General features: G+C 38.2%; 1 protein-coding gene across 1 annotated transcript in view; it reads left to right on the forward strand.

The window, feature by feature from the left end:
• Positions 1–9403: 9403 nt before the first annotated feature.
• Positions 9404–16601, forward strand: part of FGD3 (FYVE, RhoGEF and PH domain containing 3) — a 398102-nt gene continuing 390904 nt past the window's right edge. The window contains exon 1 of the mRNA XM_053720753.1: positions 9404–9580. Within this exon, the coding sequence (XP_053576728.1) occupies positions 9532–9580 (49 nt within the window). The 5' untranslated portion in view covers positions 9404–9531. The remainder of the gene's footprint in view (positions 9581–16601) is intronic.

The following is a 16601-nucleotide window of genomic DNA, read 5'->3' on the forward strand; positions in this document are numbered from 1 at the left end:
AGAAGATGAACTTGCACAGCCTTCCTGTACAAACATGGTGGCAGGTTTTCTGTACAACAACACTATGGCAGCCATCTTGGAAACACTGAAACCATAAAGGCAAATTTATACACTTTTTATTTATTGTGAGCCCTCTTCTGCAGGTGGGGAGGGGCACACAAAGGGTCCAGATATGATGCAAGTGGAGACCAGGCACCACAGGGTCCCCTTGTAGTAATACCACTACTGACTAAATGACCAGAAAGTGGCCCTAGATATGTGCATGGTCTCAAATGAGACCACTGAACCACTGCAGTTACTCCCTTGCTCATGGGGCAAGACACAGGTAAACCTACAATTATAGTTTACAAATAGACACAGGGTGACAACACTTAGGGGGAAGTATATAAGTATATACTAGAGGACAGACAGATGGCAGAAACTGGGTGAAACATGCAGATTCCAATAATCCATGAATACACCCTACTTACAGAGTAGACCGCTGTGGACAAGACTGGACAGAGAATAGATGGGCTGGAGGAAGGACTGGCCATGATCTGGCTGACAGATACAGCAAGGCAGTGAGGTGTAGGGCAGGCTGGATACTTGGTGGGGCTACGGTAAAGGCCCCAGGCCACAACTGGCACCAATCCACCAGCCAATGACCTGCATACCCTAGACTCAGCCCGGGGCTTTGTATTAAGCCTCACAAGTAAAAAACATTAAACAATATTTAAGTACAGAAACACATTTTACAGTAAATAATAAAAAATAAAAAAAAACTAATACATTTTAAAGTGCAGCAAAGAAAAGACTGACACTGTGTCCTTTCTTATCCTAGCTATAGTAGGTGCAGTACATGGGACTTAAAATCCCCAGTATCAAGGAAAATAAAAAACCCTTTTTTCCCCATGATTCAGATAGAATGTAAACTTTAAAAAAAAGTGTTTTCTTGGTATTGTTTATTGAAAAACAGGCCGGTAGGTTTAAGAGCATGCATATATCTGTAGCAATGCTTCACAGCAGTTTTATAATAATGTTATACATTTGCAAAAGCACTAGATGGCATTGTTTGCTGCCATGTCGTGCTCCAAGGATGCTCTTCAACAAAGTATACAAAGTATACCAACAGAACAAAGTAAATTTGGTAATAGAAGTAAATTGGAAACTTTTTTTTTAAATTGCATGCTCTTTCTGAATCATGAAAGAAAAATTTTGGATTTGTTTAAGATCTAAAGTTGGCTGGATTTGACAAGTTGCTTGCAAGACAATTAGTTTATCTATTTACTGACGTATAAAGTTGGAAGTCTTTCTCAAAGGCTATTTTACCCAAGTTTACTTTTCTTGGTTCATAGTCAGTGCATACTTGCACATCTATAAATAGATCCTATAGTAAAACAAGGATTTTTTAGAGAAAAAGTACATTTGTCAGAGAAAAATCTACTGCTTATTTAAAATTCAGAGTAGGTGCTAAATCATTGTGTTTTTTATTATGCACTTGTTAAATACACAATTCTACTGCATTGAGTTGTCCTTTAAAGGGGCACTCAAGTCAAAATTAAACTTTCATTATTCAGATGGCGCAGGTAATTTTAAACAATTTTCCAATTTACTTCCACTTACAAAATGTGCAAATCTTTTTATATTTACACCTTTTTAGTCACCAGCTCCTACTGAACATGTGCAAGAATTCACAGAAAATACATATGTGCATTTGTGATTGGCTGATGTCTGTCACATGATACAGGGGGAGTCGAAAGAGACATAACTTTGAAATTTGTCAGAATAAAATCTAATACTCATTCAAAGTTCAGACTGAGTGTTATTGCATTGTTTTTTTATTATGCATGTGTTGGTTATGCAAATCTACTGTATTTACTAGTTCTTTAACTACTTCAATGTGAATCACAATAACAGGTCATCATGCAGATCTTTGTCTGAGAGCATGTGATGGCCCATTTTTGTCATGAAGAGCAGAAGAGGAATCCCCAATCTGCATGATGTGATAGTAGAGAACACTCCCAGAACTAAATGGGACTGCCGGTGATGTCATTATAAACCTGTGTTTTGACATCACAGAGGGGTTGGAATCAAGAATTGACAGGCAGATAAGGAAGCTAGATAGGGGGGGGGGTTCAAACCCATCTATCTAAACTCACTAACCACAAACCTTCAAGACCCCTCATTTGAAAGAAAATTACGTGCTCTTTCAAAGGGAAAACCACAAGCACCCTGATCTTCTTTAAAAACAAAAACCACAATATATGGGGTTGTGCTGGATAATGGGATATTATATTCACAATAAAAAAAAACTGTTATATCAAGACACCTCTAATAAAGTTTATTTTATAGGAGACAAGTCCCTTTATTACATTTTTTTTTAGTACAATACCTTATTTTGCATGTGGCTACCCTTGATGACAATTAAATCACAGTGGTCACCTGGCTATTTTAAATATTATTTATTAAAATCTTCACAAAATATCCAGTTTGGTGCAGCTTTCTCACATGCCATGAAATATAATATTGGAACTGTTTATTCTGAATCTGCTAGGCCTGCTGAAAAACAAAAAACAAAATATAATTTGTGTGTGCCACTCACTAAAATTTGACTTACAATGAGACAGATTACAAGTGGAGCGTTAATTAACTCTCCCGCTTGAGGGTTAATTGCGCCAGAAGTAAGTTGTTTGCACCCGTTGGGTTGCGCTTATATTATGAGTTGAAAGTAAGCTGTTTTTGCTCTTGCGCTAACCCAAAATGTGCAAAAAGCCAAACTTAGAATATCACGTGCATGTTATTATTATTCTGCTTTAATATGAAGCGCCAACATATTCTGCAGCGCTGTCCATGGGTACAATTCATTTAAATAAAACAATGATATAAAACTTGTAAGAGACAGGACAACATTTTACAAACACATACAGAAGGAATTGGGGGCCCTATTCTTGTGGGAACTTACAATCTAGAAGGGTAGGAGGTTAAGAAACAGGAGGTGAGGACAGCAAGATTGAGAAAGATGTTAATGCAGAGTTAGATGAGGGAAATGTTAGGTAAGTAGAAATTAATTTATCACTGAGTTGGGTTGTAGGCTTCTCTGAACAAAAAAGTCTTCAGGGAACATTTAAATGGAAAAAAGAATAGGGCAAAGCCTGACAGCACGAGGGAGAGTGTTCCAGAGGGTAGGTGCTGCACGACAGAAGTCCTGCAGTCTAGCATAAGAGGAGGTGATAGTCGAAGATGCATGGAGCAGGTCATTGTTGGATTTTAGTGGGTGGGCTGGAGTATACTTGTTTATTAGAGAGGATAGGTTGTGGGCAGTATTCCCTCTAAGGTCAGTTTTGTGAGCATCCCAGCAGTGAAACAGTTAATTAAGGAACCGCACCCAGCAATTAGCAAACACTGCACAATACAGACTGCAAGGTATTATTCTCTTATTAACAGTTTCACTAATGGGCCGCTCACAAAACTGGCCTTAGAGGGAACACTGGTAGTGGGGAGCCTCGTTGGTGAGAGATTTGTATGTAAGGGTGAGGATTTTGAATGTAATTCTGCTGTGAATGGGGAACCAATAAAGGTACTCACAGAGAGGTGCAACAGATACAGAGCGACGGGAAAGGTGGATTTGCCTGGCAGAGGCATTTAGGATGGATTGAAGGTGGGGCGATGGGGAAATGGTGATGCCGTCAACAGGGATTGAAAAGTCAGAAGTCAGCGTAGAGCTTGAGGGGGGGGGATTAAAAGGAGCTCAGTCTTGGACATGTTAAACTTTAGGTGGTGAGAGGCCATCCAGGAAGAAATACCAGATAAGCAGTCACTGACATGAGAAAGGACAGAGGGAGAGAGAGCAGGGTGAAGAGGTAGATCTGGGTGTCATCAGCATAAAGGTGATATTTGAAGCCATAACTGTTGATAAGTTTACCCAGTGAAGAAGTATAGATGGAGAAGAGTAGAGGACCCAGAACAGACCCTTGAGGTACTCCAACAGACAGAGGCATTGGAGAGGAGGAGTCACCAGTAAATGACAAAGAAAAAGACCTGTGGGAAAGATAGGAGTGAATACAAAAAAGAGCAGTGTCACAGAGGCCAAAAGAGCTAAGGGTATGTAGGAGGAGGGGGTGGTCAACTGTGTCGAAGGCAGCTGAGAGATCAAGTAAGATGAGTATAAAATAGTGGCCATTACTTTTAGCAGAGAGAAAATCGTTAGTAACGTTGGTAAGGGAAGTCTCAGTTGAGTGTTTGGGGCAGAATCCAGATTGCAGGGGGTCAAGCAAGGAGTTGGTGGACAGGAAGTGGGTTAGGTGATTGTAAACTAGTTTTTCAAGGAGTTTTGATGTTAGTGGAAGCAGTGATATGTGACGGTATCTTTCAGGAGAATTAGGGTCAAGGGAGGGTTTTTTGAGTATGGGAGTGACTTTTGCGTGTTTGAAAGAAGATGGGAATGAACCGATAGAGAGAAATAGGTTGAAAATGTGAGTAAGAGCAGGAGTGAGGGTGGAAGACAGGGAGGGTATTAAATGGGAAGGGATAGGCTTGAGCAGGCAGGTAGTGAGGCATGAGGAAGATAGTAAGGAAGAAACTTCATTCTCAGTGGCTGGATGGAAGATGCAGTGGGTGGCAGAGGGAGTAACTGGGCCTGTTGTTGGAAGATTGCAGGTTGGTGTTGGGATGTTGCTTTGGATAGTACGTGTTTTGTTTAAAAAGTAGTCTGCCAGGTCTACTCTTGAGCACTAAAGACAGATGGAGGGGGAGTGGAGTAGGTGGATAGAGGCGAGAGTTAAAGGTGGAGTCATTTAGGGTTTGTTCAGATATTCACTCATAGAAGTCAATGGGGAAAAAACCTAACGACCCACTCTTGAGCAAACCCGATTAAATATTTTCATGTGCACAAACCCGACATGAAAATATGAATATTTTACATTCCAATGTTCTTCACATAACAGAATATGTTCTATTAATTCATAATTAAATATTGCTACATATATATAATGGTATTTTGGTACATTATATATATATATATATATATATATATATATATATATATATATATATATATATATATATATATACCTATATATATATAGATGATTATATATAGGTATAGATATATATAGGAATATCTATTTAGAAATACTTAGAACATGTTCCACAATGTAAGGAGCATTGAAATATTAAATATTTACAGTAAATTCTTAGTTAAAATATTTATTAAAAATGTCATACATCCCATGATATTTAATAGAATTTCCATATAGTGATTTTTATACTATACTCCCAGGTTTACATGGGTAGGGCTGGATTATCGCCACTATATATATTTCCCAGCTTCACAGATGTCTTTCATACGTCAGTCATGCCTCTGGAGCGTTGAAGTTACTTTTAGTCAGGACACACTACTGCCAGCGGCCGGGGTAGTGGGTGCCCATTTTCTTTTAATTTTTTTTTTGTTTACCAGTGTGTGGCTCTGTGGCAAGATTTTGGATCCAGCCCTACATTGCTGTGCAAATTACCCTTTATAAGTAGTGCCAAGACTATATGTTTAACTGTTATGTAATCACAGCAAATGCATATATTTACCCATCCCACTCTTGATAAGCTGAAATCTACTAAGTTCCCCTATTCATGTACACAAACCTGGTTTGTCCCGTCAAGTTTTAACTATATCTCTCTGCTATAAGTAGTCTCCCCTACCTTATTTTGGTACATACTTTTGTATTATAATCCACCCTAGTCCATTTTATATGCTTACAGGTTCTTATTTTATGCAGGGATTTATCTCTATTGCCATTTGCTTTCACCAAATATATTGTTAGCGTGAAGTTTATTTTATCATGCCTCCTATATTTAAATGCCCACCTCCGCCCCCAACCCCTATATAATGTGCCTCCTTGTTTAGGAGGACTAAACAAGTGGTTTATCTTGCAAATACCGCAACCTTCACTACCATTCTTCTTATAGTAATCCTTACATGTTACCATATAGCTGACCTTATTTTTTATCTACCCAACCTAGCATGATTGGTCAGCTTCACTTGTTTCTTCCCTAGTTCAGTAAGATTATTTCTTATATTCCCTCTACATAGAATTATAATGTGTTGGGGCCTATGAGTGGCTCATTTTAGCATAAAAGGGATTTGTTTAACTCTAGTAAGAAAACAAAAGAGGTCTTTATACTGAGACCCACAAGGGGTCTCTTCTCTTCCATATAGCCTTTGGTCCATGTTATCACCCTATAAAGTATGAGGTCCAAGAGTGGCCTCCTGCTCCCCATAATAGGCTTAGATGAATATTGGCATATGTTTCTCTTCCTTTTCTAGTAAATGTTCAGTCATAGAGCGTATTATTATATAAATGGCGGTCATCATTTATTGTATACAAACTTCTACTTAAAATTTTTGCATTATGTTCCTTGATGTAGCAGATGTTACTGATTGCATATGCCTTTTCAATGTGTAATTTATAGAGTCTACGTTACTATATGCTTGGAAGACATATGACTAGGCAGGGCTACAGAATCATCTATGCACCAAAATTTGTATTTACAGTTATAGTTTACAGATAATAGTCGCTGTTTGTTACAGGTTATTCACATCATGCTCTATTGATATGGTGGATATTATTAATTGCATATGTTTTCTTAATATGTAATCTTTATGGTTCTCTTTTTATAAGTCCTTTTTTTTAGGAACATAACCATGCACTGTTGTTCACTGATATTATTTTTTTATGTATGCCAATACTTTGACCTCAATAAAAATTATAATAAAAAAAAAATTTTTTTTTTTATTAAAAATGAATATTGCATAAATATGTTTTTTCATGTTTTCATCCATATACAATGCCTTCCAAAAGTATTCATCCCCCTTAACGTTTTACCTATTTTGTTACATTACAGCCTTAAGTTCAATGTTTTATTAATCTGAATTTTATGTGATGGATCAGAACACAATAGACTAAGTTGGTGAAGTGAAATGAGAAAAATATATACATAAAACTGTTTTTTAGAAATAAAAAACAGATAATTGGCATGTGCGTATGTATTCACCCCCTTTGTTATGAAGCCCATAAAAAGCTCTGGTGCAACCAATTACCTTCAGAAGTCACATAATTAGTGAAATGATGTCCACCTGTGTGCAATCTAAGTGTCACATGATCTGTCATTAGATATATACACACCTTTTTTGAAAGGTCCCGGAGGCTGCAACACCTAAGCAAGAGGCACCACTAACCAAACACTGCCATGAAGACCAAGGAACTCTCCAAACAAGTAAGGGACAATGTTGTTGAGAAGTACAAGTCAGGTTTAGGTTATAAAAAAATATCCAAATCTTTGATGATCCCCAGGAGCACCATCAAATCTGTCATAACCAAATGGAAAGAACATGGCACAACAGTGAACCTGCCAAAAGACGGCCGCCCACCAAAACTCACGGACCAGGCAAGGAGGGCATTAATCAGAGAGGCAGCACAGAGACCTAGGGTAACCATAGCAGAGACTGGAGTATCTGTACATAGGACGTTCCATAGAGTTGGGCTTTATGGCAGAGTGGCCAGAAGAAAGCTATTACTTTCAGCAAAAAACAAAATGGCACATTTTGAGTTTGCGAAAAGGCATGTGGGAGACTCCCAAAATGTAGGGAGGAAGGTGCTCTGGTCTGATGAGACTAAAATTGAACTTTTCAGCCATCAATGAAAACGCTATGTCTGGCGCAAACCCAACACATCAAATCGCCCAAAGAACACCATCCCCACAGTGAAACATGGTGGTGGCAGCATCATGCTGTGGGGATGTTTTTCAGCAGCCGGGACTGGGAAACTGGTCAGAGTTGAGGGAAAGATGGATGGTGCTAAATACAGGGATATTCTTGAGCAAAACCTGTACCACTCTGCGTGATTTGAGGCTAGGACGGAGGTTCACCTTCCAGCAGGACAATGACCCCAAACACACTGCTAAAGCAACACTTGAGTGGTTTAAGGGCAAACATGTAAATGTGTTGGAATGGCCTAGTCAAAGCCCAGACCTCAATCCAATAGAAAATCTGTGGTCAGACTTAAAGATTGCTGTTCACAAGCGCAAACCATCCAACTTGAAGGAGCTGGAGCAGTTTTGCAAGGAGGAATGGGTAAGATGTGGCAAGCTCATAGAGACTTATCCAAAGCGACTTGAAGGTGTGATTGCCGCAAAAGGTGGCTCTACAAAGTATTGACTTTAGGGGGTGAATAGTTATGCACATTGACTTTTTCTGTTATTTTGTCCAATTTGTTGTTTGCTTCACAATAAAAAAAAAAACATCTTCAAAGTTGTGGGCATGTTCTGTAAATTAAATAATGCAAATCCTCCAACAATCCATGTTAATTCCAGGTTGTGAGGCAACAGAACACGAAAAATGCCAAGGGGGGTGAATACATTTGCAAGGCATTGTAACTGGAAAGAGCTTCAATGCACTTCTATATATGCTTATATATGTGTACATATGTATGTGTATATAAATACTTATGTATGTATACATACATATATTTCTTTAGAAATGTATATGTATGTATCTTAATCTTAATCTTAAAGCCCTTTGCCTGCCTTTTATTTCTAACACCTGAGACCTCATATCTTTGATCCCTTTTATGTGCATTTTAAAAAATATATATTTTATTAGATGGTGTCATTATTAGTGTAACTATGCTTTGTAATGTATTTTTGATGTGTTTTGTGCAACTTTTTAGTTCTGCAAAACACCTAACCAGAGCTCTGAAGTCGCGGTAATCATTCTAGCATAAATCGCAATTGCGCTCAAGCGTTCGCATTTACTTTCAACTTGTAATGCGAGTGGTAATATGACGAGCACAAACTTCTGCGATAAATCCCTTACTTTTGTGCTCCACCCGTAATCTGGCCCAGTATGGTTTAAATGCAAGTAGCAAAAAAAGCATAACATTGGCTTAGCACAGTGGCGTGAAAAAGCCCTAGCAGTGAAAGGGTTACTAAATAAAACTGTCGGTGTCATCAAATTTACAAATACAGACTCATTATTATTTTCTTTCACATTTTTGCAACAAGGACATATTGTAATTGGTAGAAATGTTATTGCTTTCAGCATTAGAACATAGTACAACTACTTTTTAATATCCAGTTCCCTAGATTCACTAAGCCTGAAAAGACCTCTCCTGTATCCGCAATCTATGTGCTATTCGAAGAAGTTCCCTTTTATATCTATTATTTAGTAAAACATCTCAGGGATTGGTGAGTCCAGAGGAACCTTTTCATTCTTAGGGAAACTAGGGAACTGACTCTGGGTATGATAGCACTAAAGTTCTTCCCACAATCCTACCCTGCACTAATGATTGGCTGACTCAGGCTATGGGCTGGGAAGTGCTTGTATGAGCCTCAGCTACAGTGTATGCAGAGTGTTGATAGCAAAGCAGCACTTTGCTAAATAGTGGATATGCAGCTAGGGAAAAAAGTCATTTTTTAGGATACTTTCTTAATATCCTTGACACAAAAAAAAAAATCAAGGAGTCTGGAAGTTTATACAGTTATCCCAAAGGAAAGCTAAGGATTATGAACAAAATGACTGGGAACAGATCCAAGATTCAAACAGGGGCAGATGGTAAGTTTGGGAAAGTAAAAAAAAATAAAAAAAATCCAATATGCTTATAAGCTGCTTTTAGGAAACCGGATTTGTGTTGCTTTTGATTTAAACTGCACGGTTCCACCTCTGTGAATTTGTAGGTCTGTGTGATAGGGATTTCTCATGGGATAAAGCAGAGCTTAAACCCAGCTGGTCCTGTTCTTAATATTAATTTGATGTTGTTCATCAGGGAAATTAAAGCAGGAAACTGCTTAGCCTGGTATCCAAACCATTTTGATTATTCTGAGTTTGCGTTTAGTATTTTTCTTTGCCTGCAAGTCATTTTTTTTAAGTGCACTGGTGGTATGAATCTTGGACATCTGACTTTGTAAATGGAATCTTATTTTACAAATTCCTCTGTAGTTGAATAAAGAGTATATTGTTTTTAAAGCTTAGAGTCTGGACTATTGAAAGCACAGGCTAATGTATGGGATTTAGAATTACTCCCTGCTTATTTTTTGTATATGAAGCTAGAAGGATTTATAACTTGTAAAAATGCATATTTTTTCCAGATGTTTTATTTGTATAAAGTAACCTATTCACTAACACATAAGTTAAATATACTGTGGTACATCTGATATCTGATGTAGCAGATTCATATTATTATTATTATTATTATTATTATTATTATTATTATTATTATTATTATAGTATTTTTATATATTTTACAATGTAATATTTTATATTTGTAACATACCATTGTTTATTTGTAATGCACCAGCAAATTACTGACATATTTATATAACATTTGGGAACCAGTCTCTAAAATGTAGGATCTAACTGTGCATTGTTTTAGGGAGGGAAAAAAAGCTTGTTTTTCTATACAGATATACAAGGACTAATGTACATAAATACAGCCTGAGGTAATTTTCTGGGATTTTTGAAGCCCTGAATTATGCAGTGCTGAATAATGCAACATTACAATAATTGTAATATGTTCATAACAAGCTTGTGTATATTGTAGTTAGAATATGTGTATTTCATATCCATATTATCAAGGATGTTCAAGTTAAAACTATATTGGAGCTATATAGCTCCATCTATGTGTTTGATACCTGAGCTGAACACAGCCAGTGATTGCTGACTACTTACATATGCCGCTCACTGATTGGTTTAGTAGCTGCCTTCAGCTATCGACCACTAGTGCATTGCCAGTTCTGAGCTGACATTTACTATATGTTTAACCCTTTTGGAGGATAACATGCAGGTTTAAGTAAACAATAGAGCAATAACAATATATAAGCCTTTACTTATGGTAGCTCTATGTCCTTTTAAAAGTGAAGCTTCTTATTGGAGCAACCTCAAATTGTTTGGAATGTCCCTTTAAACAATTCTGCATATAATAAAAAAAATGATAATGTTGTATGGATTAGCCCAGATTAATACAAGGTTTAGTCTTGAGGAATTCAGACTGACTAGATATTTTTTGAATCTCCCTGAATGAATGTAGGTGACTAAATAATGCCATTTTGATATTCTAACACAGGGATGTAATCTGGTCTGTCCTTATCCCTCGAGGATTAATATTGGACAACTCTTTCAGTGCATCATTTTTTACTATCAAATGTGTGGCATTAAATTTGAAAAAATAAAAATAAATGTATGCCTTTTTTAAAGGGACGTGAAGCCCCATTTTCCCCCATTCATTCAGATAGAGCATGCAATTTTAAACAACTTTTAAAAAAATAATAATCTATTTTCAAAACTTCGTTTTCTTTGTGTCTTTTGTTGAAAAGCAGGGAGTGTGCAGGTGTCTGGAGCACTATTCAACAGCAGTTTTGCAAGAATGCTATCCATTTGCAAGAGCACTAGATGGCAGCATTATTTGCTGTCATGTAATACTTCAAATGCCTACCTAGGTATCTCTTCAACAAAGAATACCATGGAAATAAAGCTAATTTGATAATAAAAGTAAATTGTATTTTTTTTAATTGTATGCTCTGTCTGAATCATAAAAGAAAATTTTTGGGTTTCAGGGACAATCTCGTGCTTCTGCAAAGAATATAGCTGGACAGCTATACATGATTATACATATGTATCCATAAATTACTGGCCATGTCCTGCTCAGAAATGGCACGGGGGTGCACCAGGTGCATGTTTTAACTATGTGTTTAACCTCCTTGCAAGGTTTAATCACCAAGGGAAAAACAAAAAAGAACATTTTAATTTTACTCACATTTTCCCTACTTCAAATTCCTACCTAGGTATCTCTTCAACAAAGAATACCATGGAAATAAAGCTAATTTGATAATAAAAGTAAATTGTATTTTTTTTTTAATTGTATGCTCTGTCTGAATCATAAAAGAAAATGTTTGTGTTTCAGGGACAATCTTGTGCTTCTGCAAAGAATGTAGCTGGTCAACTATACATGATTATACATATGTAGGTGCATGTTTTGACTATGTGTTTAACCTCCTTGCAAGGTTTAATCACCAAGGGAAAAACAAAAAAGAACATTTTAATTTTACATACAATTTTCCCTTTAAATACAATGACACAACCCAAATCTTTTCTCTCAAACCTGATTGTAAATGTGTAAATGCATATTATGGCCTGATGCATTTGAGAAATGTGTAGATAGATTTGTTTCACAATCATATATATTTTATATCAGGTTAATGTAGCGCTAAATGCTGTGATTACAGTCTGTATACAATTAGCTGTTCTTGCCCAAAATGTGATGAATGCAGATTATAACTGCTGTTGCTGCTGACAGATCTCGCAAACAAATTACAGTCAAAACACATCCTCAGCATTAAAACTTGCAACATTAGAGTGTTTAACTGTTTATGGAACAGGCCAGCATAGGATACAGACATAAAAACCCCAACTAATTATGGTTTCTGCGATAGTCTATAATTAAAGTTTCTCTTCTGTATTATCCTATGTGTGCAAATATATTAATACGCTGCTCAAATCAAAATAATACCAGACACGGCAAGCGAACACATGAAAAAGGTAAAATTAAGATGTCTGTATGGATGTTTTTCTACCGCATATGCTCACCTGGTTTACGATTATGAATGTTCCTGGGCTTTTTTTTAACAAAAGACACCAAGAGAATGAAGAAAAGTTGATACAAGAAGTAAATGAGAAATTTGTTTAAAATTACATGCTCTATCTGAATCACAGAATAGAAAAAAATTAAGTTTCATGTCCCTTTAATCTCCCTGTAAATGATTTAAATACAGAAAATAAATAATTGTAAAATACTTTTATTATTTACTTATTTTTTTTGTCTGCTTTTGCTGTAACATTCCTCTGAAATGTGTTTTACTGCTTCCAGAGAGACAGGAGTGCCTCCATCATACTCAGACATAAAATACATTAGGATTGTAATGTTTAATTAGGGGTAGTAAAAATTCAGCATAATTAAATTATTTATTTTGCCTCCATTTCATGTAATTTAACTGTGAAAAATGTGTGTTCTAAGAATTTGAAGTGCACATGTCAGTCCCTAATTGGCCTTAGCAGAGGTTAACCAATAAGGAAGCTGCAATGTTTTAATAAAAGGACTGTGGCTAGCTGTATTTACTCCAGTGACTAGATTGGTTGCTCAAAATAAGGCAAGTGGTGAATGGAGGAAACAAAGGTGTTAAAGGAACACTGAAGTCAAAATTAAATTTTTAGTCATTCAGGTAGAGCATGCAATTTTAAACAGCTTTCCAAATCATTTTCATTATGAAAATGTGCACAGTCTTTTTAAATTTACACTTTCTGAGGCACCAGCTACGACTGAGCATGTGCAAGAATTCAGAGTATACATATAAATGCATTTGTGATTGGCTAATGGCTGTCACATGTTGCAAGGTGAAGTAAAATAGAACTAATCAAAATTTGTCATAAAAAAATCCTACTTCTCATTTGAAATTCAGACTAAGCACATTTGCATTGTCTTTTTTTTTTATTATGCATGTGTTGCTTTTGCAATTCTTCAGTATTTAATGGTTTTGTAATATTAAAACATTCACAGTCAGCTGAAATGCTAATCTACTGCAAGACAGCCAAAGATGATTATAATTAAAAGGTGTTTAATGGTGACGTTTACCTGAGCCTGTAAAATCTAGCAAAATACTGGGACAAATAAACATGTGCCTAACCTACAGATGCGTCTGTCATATGTCATGTGCCTATTAGAAATAACTATTCTAGCACACCTTCCAACATTAGTTACTCACTAATCTGTACATTGAGGTCTCAAGGGACAGTCTAGACAAAATTAAACTTTCATGATTTAGAAAGGGCATGCCATTTTAAACAACTTTTCAATTTACTTTTATCATCAAATTTGCTTGTTTGTTTTTTTATATTCGTTGTTAAAACCTAAACCTAGGTAGGCTCATATACTAATCATATGCCTTGAAGGCCGCCTCTTATCTCAGTGGATTTTGACAGTTTTTCCCCAACTAGACAGCCCTAGTTCATGTGTGCCATATAGATAACACTGTGCTCACTCCTGTAGAGTTATTTATGAGTAAGCACTGATTGGCTAAAATGCATGTCTGTCAAAAGAACTGAAATAAAAGGGCAGACTACAGAGGTAAAAAGTGTATTAATAAAACTGTGTTGGTTGTGCAAAGCTGGGAAATGGGTAGTAAAGGCATTATCTAGATTTTTAGACAATAACAATTCTGGAGTAGACTGTACCTTTAAGATTAAAACAGTGTGAATTGAGAGTTTGGAGTTTGGGTTTTTAGCCATATTGGGTGACCCAAGCCAGAGTCTGAATAGTTTGGGAACATGGGATATGCCCTTTGGGCCTGGCGAAAGTGGCACCCGCCCAGGATCCCACACTTTTGGGGTCCCTGCAATGTCAGGGGTGAGGTTATGAGAAGGTGCAATGCACATCCTTTATTAAGTTTATGGAGAAGGGTTTATGGCATCAGGAGGCATAATATTTGGTGATATATAGGTAACACTAAATGTTGAGACAGCAATGGGCTATACAGGGGGTTAGTGCATACATGGTAGGGGGGTAGTGCATACATGGTAGGGGGGGTAGTGCATACATGGTAGGGGGGTAGTGCATACATGGTAGGGGGGTAGTGCATACATGGTAGGGGGTAGTGCATACATGGTAGGGGGTTAGTGCATACATGGTAGGGGGTTAGTGCATACATGGTAGGGGGTTAGTGCATACATGGTAGGGGGGTAGTGGAAACATGGTAAGGGAGTAGTGGAAACATGGTAGGGGGGTAGTGCATACATGGTAGGGGGGTAGTGCATACATGGTAGGGGGGTAGTGCATACATGATTGGGGGGTAGTGCATACTTGGTAGGGGGGGTAGTGCATACATGGTAGGGGGGTAGTGCATACATGGTAGGGGGGTAGTGCATACATGGTAGGAGGGTAGTGCATACATGGTAGGGGGTTAGTGCATACATGGTAGGGGGTTAGTTCATACATGGTAGGGGGTAGTGCATACATGGTAGGGGGTAGTGCATACATGGTAGGGGGTTAGTGCATACATGGTAGGGGGTTAGTGCATACATGGTAAAGGGTAGTGCATAGATGGTAGGGGGTAGTGCATAGATGGTAGGGGGTAGTGCATAGATGGTAGGGGAGTAGTGGAAACATGGTAGGGGAGTAGTGGAAACATGGTAAGGGAGTAGTGGAAACATGGTAGGGGAGTAGTGCATACATGGTAGGGGGGTAGTGCATACATGGTAGGGGGGTAGTGCATACATGGTAGGGGGTAGTGCATACATGGTAGGGGGTAGTGCATAGATGGTAGGGGAGTAGTGGAAACATGGTAGGGGGGTAGTGGAAACATGGTAAGGGAGTAGTGGAAACATGGTAGGGGGGGTAGTGGAAACATGGTAAGGGAGTAGTGGAAACATGGTAGGGGAGTAGTGGAAACATGGTAGGGGAGTAGTGCATACATGGTAGGGGGGTAGTGCATACATGGTAGGGGGGTAGTGCATACATGGTAGGGGGGTAGTGCATACATGATTGGGGGGTAGTGCATACATGGTAGGGGGGTAGTGCATACATGGTAGGGGGGTAGTGCATACATGGTAGGGGGGTAGTGCATACATGGTAGGGGGGTAGTGCATACATGGTAGGGGGGTAGTGCATACATGGTAGGAGGGTAGTGCATACATGGTAGGAGGGTAGTGCATACATGGTAGGGGGTTAGTGCATACATGGTAGGGGGTTAGTGCATACATGGTAGGGGGTTAGTGCATACATGGTAGGGGGTTAGTGCATACATGGTAGGGGGTAGTGCATACATGGTAGGGGGTAGTGCATAGATGGTAGGGGGTAGTGCATAGATGGTAGGGGAGTAGTGGAAACATGGTAGGGGAGTAGTGGAAACATGGTAAGGGAGTAGTGGAAACATAGTAGGGGGGTAGTGCATACATGTTAGGGGGGTAGTGCATACATGTTAGGGGGGTAGTGCATACTTGGTAGGGGGGGTAGTGCATACTTGGTAGGGGGGTAGTGCATACTTGGTAGGGGGGTAGTGCATACTTGGTAGGTTTTTTTGCATACATGGTAGGGGGGTAGTGCATACATAGTAGTTTTTGTTGCATACATGTAGGGGGGTAGTGCATACATAGTAGGTTTTTTTTCATACATGTGGGGGGTAGTGCATACATAGTAGGGTTTTTTTGCATACATGGTAGGGGGGTAGTGGATACATGGTAGGGGGGTAGTGCATACATAGTATGTTTTTTTTTTGCATACATGTAGGGGGGGTAGTGCATACATGGTAGGGGTAGAGCATGCATGGTAGGGGGTAGTACATACATGGTAGGGGGGTAGTGCATACATAGTAGTTTTTTTTTGCATACATATAGGGGGGTAGTGCATACATAGTGAGAGGAACAAGGGAGCTGTGCTCAGGGGCCTCACAAGTTTGTTTTACCCAGGGCCTAGCAAATGCCAAAAAAAAGCAGGATATAAATATGATATTGAAAGCTGCAGTGAGCACAACAAACAGTTCTGCAAAATGTGGGACAGTTGGAAGCATTTTTGCAATATAGTTGGTTTTAA

Source organism: Bombina bombina, chromosome 7 (genome assembly GCF_027579735.1).
Source record: "Bombina bombina isolate aBomBom1 chromosome 7, aBomBom1.pri, whole genome shotgun sequence".
Classification (NCBI taxonomy): Eukaryota; Metazoa; Chordata; class Amphibia; order Anura; family Bombinatoridae; genus Bombina; species Bombina bombina.